General features: G+C 41.9%; 1 protein-coding gene across 2 annotated transcripts in view; it reads left to right on the top strand.

Annotated features, from left to right (window-relative positions):
• Positions 1–5,251: 5,251 nt before the first annotated feature.
• Positions 5,252–9,385, top strand: part of Trpm7 (transient receptor potential cation channel subfamily M member 7) — an 89,488-nt gene continuing 85,354 nt past the window's right edge. For both annotated transcript variants that reach the window (XM_031371789.1, XM_031371788.1), the window contains exon 1: positions 5,252–5,529. In XM_031371789.1, coding sequence (XP_031227649.1) covers positions 5,527–5,529 — 3 coding nt within the window. In that variant the 5' untranslated portion in view covers positions 5,252–5,526. The remainder of the gene's footprint in view (positions 5,530–9,385) is intronic.

Here is a 9,385-nt window from a genome sequence, read left to right as displayed (position 1 = left end):
GGATCTGAACTCAGGACCTTCGGAAGAGCAGTCAGTGCTCTTACCTGCTGAGCCATCTCACCAGCCCCCGATACTTCTATTTCTATATTATATAGATAGTCTAGATGCCAGACTCTGCTGGAAATAATAATTCTGGGAGAGAAGCTGTCTGCAAAGGCTGACTGATTAGAACTTCATGGATGTGAAAAGAGTGGAAGTTGCGGGTCCAGAGCCTAATTACAGGTTATCTCAAAGCTATCTTTAGCCCCCAAGTGCTATTCGTCACCCATTTCTGCCTGGACATAACAGCCTGTGACCTCACATCCTGTGACTAGCAGATAAAAGCTCTAGGAATGCATTAACTTAATAAAACCCTACTTTGACAATCAAAGGACTAAGAATGTTCTCTGGTAGTACCTAAAGTTTGTAGCAGAGTTTTCTCTTGCCCCCATTATGACAGTCAACCTACATGATGTGCCCAGTAAAAAGTATTTGAAAAATGTTTTGATGAAACCCTGTCTCAAAAAAACAAAAAAAAGAAAAGTGTTTTGATTTATGACTTTCTTTGTTTCTGTTACTATAAAAAAAAATCATGAAACTCATTCCATGTGAGAACATGGATTTTGAAATCAACTGAATCTGTGTTCCTGACCATGGTCACTCTTAGTGAGCTTCAGAATAAACCATCTTCTATCCACTTTGAGGTGAGAGCTGTTTTTTTGCATCAACAACATAGAGGTACTTGGCATTAAAGATTAATTCAAAACATTCCAAGTATTTACAGTTGGCATTCATTAAGTTTTCTGTTTGTGACTGAGGGTAATGCTTTTGAAACAATATCTTTTAAAAATCTACCAATCTATCAAAGTAGAACAAAGCTGGTTTAATCACCCTCTGTTTGTATAAAAGACTCTGTGCTGACTGCCAAACACTCCAAAATATCAAACTTTAAAGAATGGAGAAAGTTACATTAATGTTCCAAACACTGGTTTTCTTTCTGTTTGATTTGATTTGATTTGAATTACTTAGTGACAGTATTATCTTTATTTCATGTTTTGCCTGAATTTATGCCTGTAAGGGTGTTGGATGTTCTGGAACTGGAGTTACATACAAACATTTGTGAGCTGCCATGTAAGTGCTGGGAACTGAACTCAGGGGGTCCTCTGGAAGATTAGCCAGTGCTCTTAACCACTGAGCCATCTCTCCAGCTTCTAAGTCAAATGTGTCCACTTTTTTCTGGTTTTCTTCTTTATTGTTTTCTTTTTGTTTTTGTTTTGTTTTTTGAGACAGGGTTTCTCTGTATAGCCCTGGCTGTCCTGGAACTCACTCTGTAGACCAGGCTGACCTTGGACTCAAGAGATCTGCCTGCCTCTGTCTCCCAGGTGCTGAGATCAAAGGCATGTACCACACTGCCCCTAATGTCAGCATTTTAAGTCAGTTCTTTTCAATTTGGTATACAGTATCCTCTCAGCTGACTAGAAATATACTGGTGACAAGCCCATCTGAAGAGAAGGGACTGAGGCATGATTAATGTGGGAATAACCACACAGTCAACAATTTGACTGATTAAACAACAGGGAAATACATAGTGAAAGATGAAATATATAATCTTTTTTTGTGCTATTCTAGATATTTCTGAGTTTGGCCTTTCTGTCACAAAAGGGAGCACAGCACACAGCTTGAGGACAAACTCTGGAAGGGATAATATAGTACCTGTCAATTCCTCTGTTCAATAAGGTTCGTGATAACACCAAGCTCCTAGAGGCACAGGAACTTAATGAGCTAATGCTGAGTTATCAGAACAGAGGACCGGAAGAAACCATATAATGAATGTGATGTGCTGCATAAAGACAGGAGGCTCTTGTTTTTAAGTTATTTTACCTTCCTGCTTTTACTAGCATTGAAAGAAAAACTCTAAAAGTTGAATAGATAGCTCAGTGAATATAGTGCTTGCTGATCCGGCTTGAGGACCTGAGTTTAGATGCCACCCCAAGACAACAGGCAAGAGCGGTCACCTCAGACTGCAGCTGTAAAAGCTTCAGGGTAAGCAAGCCTTTCAGTGCAATGAAAGACCGTTGAAAGAGCTTGTGTTTTCACCATTAAATTAAAATCATCTTGTATTCCACTTGCAATTTGGTTGCTAATTCTATGAAGGTTTATCACCAGGAGGGCCTCATGGCCAGAAACTTCTCTTTACCCTGAAGTCCTTTCTTTTTTCTTTTTCAAGATTTATTTATTTATTTATTTTTATGTGTATGAGTACACTTTAGCTGTACAGATGGCCGTGAGCTCTGGTCCCCCTCCCTCTTCCCCCCTCGCTCTGGCATAATACACTGTAGCTGTCTTCAGACACACCAGAAGAGGGCGTCTGATCTCATTACGGGTGGTTGTGAGCCACCACGTAGTTGCTGGGATTTGAACTCGGGACCTCTGAAAGAGCAGTCAGTGCTCTTACCCACTGAGCAATCTCTCCAGACCTAACGGGCAATTCTTACTGCATTAATTCAGAGTGTTCTCTTGTCTGTGAATATTTCCACAAGACTCAGTTGTAATTCAACTGAAGATTTCCAAATGTCCCCCAGTTGTAATTAAGTTCTATCATGGAATGATGATCTATTATTTCATGCCACAATTTTATCAGATATTGCTACATAGATTATCTAAAAAATTAGAGCCTTGAAAGAACAGTTCCCTGAGGTCAGGATGTTGGGAATGGCTTAGCTGATTTACAGAATTTTGGAGTTAATGAGGGTGCTGAAGCCTTCCATAATGGCTTAGCTATATGGCTGGCAAAGAGGCACAGGCTATTGGCAGAGGTCTTAGTTCCTTGTCATGTGTACTTTTTGAAGGGCTGTTCAGCTTCTCTAAATGAGTGATCTGAAAGAGCAGGATGGAAGCCAAAGTGTTCTTTTTGATCAAGCCTCAGAAGTCACACACTGTCATTTCTACTGTACCCCACTGAGAGCTTGAGGTCAGCTCTACTCAGTGTGAGACTGTCAATCATGGGGTAAGAAGATGAGGAAGGTAAAGATACTATCCAGGCTAGCTAATACTGTATTGGTGATGTTTGTCTTCACTATGGGTTCATCTTACATTTAACTTTGCACTACTCACGCTTACAGGACCCATTCCAAGGAACCAAAAGTCAGTGCCTCCCTCTCGGTGACCTAAGGACCTCCCACAGGATGCCATCTTTAAGAAGATTATTATGATTATTATAGTACAGAGAGATATGGGGTGGGTTAGGAGGTGGCTCACCTTTAAAATTCTTGTTACTCCTGTTAGTGTGTATGTGTGTGTGAGGATTCTCTCTTTCCACTTTAACAGTGGATCCAGAGATGGAACTCAGACCCCCTGGCTTGTGCAGCAACATCTTCACCCACTAAACCACTTTGCCAACTTCTGAAACATTTCTTGAATTACACTGCTTTATTTTTACTTTTTAATTATTTTTATTTTATGTGTATGGGTGTTGTGATGGCTATTCTTGGTTGTCAACTTGACTATCAACTTGAAATGGAGGACACACCTGTGAGAGATTCTCTCTTTGGTTTGAAGAGGGTGAATCTACTTCCAGTGTGAATCTTTGAGGTAGGAAGGCATTTGATCCTTTTGTTTGTTTGCTTTTTTTGTTGTTGTTTTTCAGGACAGGGTTTCTCTGTGTAGCTCTGGCTGTCCTAGAACTTTCTCTGTAGACCAGGCTGGCTTTAAACTCAGAGATCACCTGCCTCTGCCTCCCAAGTGCTGGGACTAAAGGCATGCACCACCACTGCCCAGCTCATTGTTAGGTACTGCATGTATTGATTTAATGTATACTTGAAGATATATACTATGGGTATGGAGAGTCCTGGAACCAGTTCCCTACAGAGACCTAGAGACACCTGCAGTGTGAATGTTGGTTCTCAACATGTGGGCTGCATATCAGATATCCTGCATATCAGATACCTACATTATGATTCATAACAATAGCAAAATTACAGTTGTGAAGTAGCAATGAAAATAATTTTATGGTTGGGGGGAGTCACCATAATATGAGGAATTGTGTTAAAGCAACAAAACGTTAGGAAGATTAAGAACCACTGAGTTAGAGGGATGCTATCTATACATACAGGAAGTGTTTAGCAAGGGTGCCAGGAATTTGGGATTAATGAATATGTTTATTGCCTTAATCAGAGTAGTGATTTCATGTTGAAGTTTATCAAATTGTACACTTAAATGTGTCAGTCATTCATCATTGAATATGGTGGGATTTTGTTTTTTTGGGGGGTGGGGGTGAGGTTTTATTGAGACAGCGTCTCACTATGTAACTCTGGCAGACCTGGAAGTTGGCCTCCAACTCACAGAGATTCGCCTGCCTCTGCCTTCTGGGATTATAGACGTTTGCCACCCTGAACAATTTTTCAGACCAGTAGTGGTACATGCCTGTAATCCCAGCACTCAGAAGCTAAGGCAGGAGGATTACAGTAAATTGAAGATTAGTCAGAGTCAAAAGAGCAAAGATAGAAGCAGAACAGAGCTTCAGGCAGAGGAGCCTTTAAATTTGTAAGAGCAGAAAGATGATGTGTCAAAAGCAGGTTTGGTTTTGTGTTTTTAGGATGGTGTCATTCTAATTCTGACTAGCTTCTAATTTACTGCAATCCTGCCTTAGCTTTCTGAGTGCTGGGATTACAGACACGTGCCACTACTCCTGGTCTAAAAACAAAAAAAGAACTTTCAGGATGGCAAAAGCAGATAATCCAGCACTGTGGGGTTAAAGGCAGAAACCATAGTTCAAGGTCATTTTAGGCCAGGAGCCTGCCTGGGCTACAAGGGACTCAAATAACACTAATTGTCTGAAATTCCAGTTCCGGAGGATCTAGCACGGTCTTCTAAGGACGCTGCACACATACGGTACACAGACATAAGTGAGGCAAAAACACTCATACACATAAAATAAGCCACTAGTAATAGCAGTGATAATAAACAGATTGCACCCTTGATGGGAAAGGATAACGTGCGGGAAGCGATCGCTAATAACCTACGTAGATCGACGCGATAGCAAAGGAAACAGACAAACGTGCGCGGCCGCGGGAGCTAAAAAAAGGCGAGCCCGAGGAGCTGGTCATTAAAGCGGAACAAGCTCTCACGGACCGAGGCAGGGGAAGCCGAAGCCAGCAACACCGAGGAAACCAGCAGCTCCGTGCTCCCGGGCGGCGGCTGGGCGGAGCTTCGGGGTAGGCCGCAGTCAGCGCGCCCTTCACGTGACACGCCCTCCGCGCGACGCACTCGACGCCCCCGTCACGTGGCTGCCGCGGCCCCGTCTCCGGCGGAGGCGGGCGCGGGCGCGTCCCTGTGGCCAGTCACCCGGCGGAGCTGGTCGCACAATTATGAAAGACTCGACTTCTGCTGCTAGCGCTGGAGCTGAGTTAGTTCTGAGAAGGTTTCCCGGGGCTGTCCTTGTTCGGTGGCCCGTGCCACCGCCTCCGGAGACGCTTTCCGATAGATGGCTGCAGGCCGCGGAGGAGGAGGAGGAGCCGCTGCCCTTCCGGAGTCCGCCCCGTGAGGAGAATGGTACGGAGCCGGGCCTGGCGCGGGCGGGCCTCGCGGGAGCCTGGGCGGCGCTCCCGGGAGCTCTGTGGCCCTCCGGGCGCCACCGCTCGCCGCGGAGCCGCGAAGTTGATGCGGAAAGGGAGGGAGGGTTGGAGTGTCATGGAAAGCAGAAGGGAGCGGGTTCCGAGCCGTGACTAACATGTTGGCTGTGCCGCAGACGCTCTACAGGTAGATTTTCTACTATTATTTTTTAATGGAACGGGAGTGATTTTGACGGTGTAGACTGCGATGCGGTTCGGGGTTTTCTTTAGGCAAGGGACGGGGAAGGGGCAATTCCTGGGAGGCTGAGACCATGTGTTGCCAGGTCTGCTTCGAACTACCTCATCTGTTGTCCCAGACAGTTTAAAGCCAACGTGCGCAGACTGGAGAGAGTCGGTGTGTTGCAGCGTTGGCTAGAGCTTTTGTTGTTAAGTCCAGGAACCGGATTTGGAGATTTCTTACAAAGAAAGCCATTTAGATCTAGGATCTTAGCAGGAAAGGCATTCCTGCTCAGTTAATTTGATAGGCTTTATGTAAACTGGTGTTTCTTTGCCGAAGTCTGACAGGTTGAGTTTCCTGCCTTTTCTTTATTTTTGAGACAAGGTCTCGCTTGTAACCCTGGCTGGCCTGGAACTTACTGTGTAGACCAGGTTGGCCTTAAACTCAAAGATCCGCTTACCTCTGCCTCCCAAGATTAAAGACGTGCGCCGTCACGTCGGGCTAGGTTTAGAAGTGTCTTACATAAAGTACATGCGAATTAATACTGAATTTCTCACTTTCGTTTGTAAAGTCATTGAAGACTACTTTTATTTGAGGCTGGGTTGCATATAGCCTGGGCTGGCCTCAAGTCCTGAGGCTGTCATTGAGTTCCTTATCCTCTTGCCTCCATCTCCTGAGCTCTGGAATGACAGGCGTTTGTCGCCTGACTTTTCCTGTTTCCTGAAAGGAAAGTTCGAATCCCTCTATCTCTGTCTGCTAAATCATTTCATTTAAATACTTGTGGGTTTGATTTAAGGGACTCTACTGGAGGGTGAGTTGAATCCAAGTGCCTTGCAAGCTATTAAGCACTGACTATTCAGTGATCTATCTAGTTTTTCATTTAGATGGTAAACAGCATACATTTGGACATACTGGTTAAATATTTTTAAAATGTTCTCATTAACAGATGAAACCCCCACCCCCCAAAAACAATAGCTTTAGTTTTGTAAGTAATTCACCATATATGGCATATAATATGAACTAATATTGTTTGGACACACATAAACTTGTTGATTCTGTAAGAACAGTCTCACTTTAAAATTTAAAATGGTATTAATTTTATGTTTTTTCCTGTTTAATTCCTGATTAATAGTGAGTTGAGTGGTTAACATTACACTATGCATTTGAGTTATAGTAAAACCTTAGGATAGCTTAAAATGTGTGGTTTTTTTTTTTTTTTTTTTGGTTTGTTGAGACAGGATTTCTCTGTATAGCCCTGGCTGTTCTAGAACTCACTCTGTAGACCAGGCTGGCCTCGAACTCAGAAATCCGCCTGCCTCTGCCTCCCAAGTGCTGGGAGTAAAGGTGTGCGCCACCACGCTGGGAGAGTGGGTTTTTTTTTTTTTTTTTTAAATCTGTTTTTGTGTTGCTTTTCTTCCCTCTTCCTCCTCCTTCCTCATGGTCGTTTTGTTTTTGTTTTTGTTTTTTCCCAAGACAAGGCTAGCTTCTAACTCAGAGATCTGTTTCCTGAGTGCAGTGATTAAAGGCTTGCACCACCATGCCAGAAGGTGGACTCTCTATTCAATTCAGTTTACTCACCTTTTAGGTCAGTCTGTCCAAAAATTCACTTAGGAATAATGGGTCTATACTGTATAATTCTTATTGCAAATTGTTATTTTTATGAGTCTATTACAGGCCAGAGAGATGGTTCCTTGGGCAAAGGTGGAAAAGAAAGGGATTAAGATATCAAAAATCAAAGAATTATGCTAGGCATGGTAGTTCACACTTTTAATCCCAGCACCGGGGAAGCAGAGGCAGGCAGATCTCTGAGTTTAGTCCTGCCTTGAAAAAGCAAATTAAATAAATAGGTAACTTTTGTGGACTAGTATTTCTAGTGTTGCTTATAACCAACTGTAAAATGAAACCATGTTGTAATTGGTCATTACCTAAAATGTATAGCTATAGTGGTTGAAGGCATTACTTAAAGTATAAACTGAAAAAAATGCTTATTACTGGGTACATAGTTCACTGGCAGATTGATTGCATGCCTAGTATGTGTTATGCTTTGGTTCAATTTTTAGTATTGGGGATGGGTAAGTGAAAGTTTTGAAGTGGTCTATCCAAGTAAGCACTTACAAAACTGAAGTTGGAATTTTCTAGTCAGAGTTATTGTGACAAACTACCCTTATATTCTTGTCCAGTATTTGAACAATAGATTATATATTTCCATCTTTTTTTTAAAGATTGACCAGTGGATTTGTTATTTAACCTTAGTTGTACAATTTTTCTTAATTCATTCACATAATACAATGATTTTGCCATTAATAATTACAGTGTCTTAGTTTCTTTTCGTTCTTTCTAGGGAACTTTCAACATTGAGTATGCTGCACATGTGTTTTGTGTTTGTTTTCTCTTTTTAAAGTACATTTTAAGTTTGATATCTGGAAATAAACTTCAGAGTAGTTAAGATTAGGTTAGAGTATAAACATGAGGATTTGAACTCCTCATGTATGTGAGTATATCAAAATTTAGATGAATATCACTTTTTTTAAACTTTTATTGCATTATGATGAGAAAAGTTACATGATTTCAATTTATCTGAATTTGTTGACATTTAAAAACATATTTTAAGTAAATAGAATTGAATCACATTCTTGTTCCCCTTTTGTACCACCACTCCTCCCATAGACCCCACCTTCAATAGAATATCACTTTTATTTATTTATTTTTTAATTTATTAGTGCAGGTGCCTGTGAAGGCCAAAGCTAGAGTCCCCTGAAGTTATAGTTACAGGAAGTTGTGAGCTATCTGATTGGGAATCAATTTCTTTTTTAAAGATTTATTTATTTTATGCATATGAGCACACACTGTAGCTGTACAAATAGTTGTCCTCCATCTGGTTGTTGGGGACTGACTTTTTTAGCACCTCTGCTCGCTCCAGTAGACCCCGCTTGCTCTGCTCGGGCCCCACTCGTTCAGGCCCAAAGATTTATTTATTATTATAAATAAGTACACTGTAACTGTCTTCAGAGACACCAGAAGAGGGCATCAGATCTCATTACGGGTAGTTGTGAGCCACCATGTGGTTGCTGGGATTTGAACTCAGCTCTTACCCGCTGAGCCATCTCACCAGCCTGGGAATCAATTTCTGATCCTCTGGAAGAACAGTGTGTGCTCTTTACTGCTGAGCTATCCCTCGAGTACCAGGTGTTACTTTTTTTTACAATGGGATATCACCGAGAAACTGTGTAGCCTGGAGCTTGCTGTGTAGATCAGACTGGCCTTGAACTCACAGATACTTATCTGCTTCTGCCTCTGATTGCTGGTACTAAAAAGGGTGCACTACCACACCTGGCTCAGTGTCACTTTTCAGTGGTATTTTGCAACTGTTAAACTAGTTCGAATAGCTCATGTATACAAATGAATTGGAGAAGGGACCCTTTCTGTTTATTTTCAAAAGATAAAAAGACAATCTAACTTGAAGTACATTAGTACTTTCAGAGATTTACTAACTCTAGTTCGGTTCAGTTTGGATTTAGAAAATGGTTCTCATCTTCCATGATAAAACATTATGTTTTGGGGTAGTGTGCTCAGTTCTCTGAAGATTTAGATTTTTTTTTTTTTTTTCCGAGACAGGGTT

Source organism: Mastomys coucha, unplaced genomic scaffold, assembly GCF_008632895.1.
Source record: "Mastomys coucha isolate ucsf_1 unplaced genomic scaffold, UCSF_Mcou_1 pScaffold15, whole genome shotgun sequence".
Taxonomy (NCBI): Eukaryota; Metazoa; Chordata; class Mammalia; order Rodentia; family Muridae; genus Mastomys; species Mastomys coucha.
This window is presented reverse-complemented; position numbering and strand designations above follow the sequence as displayed.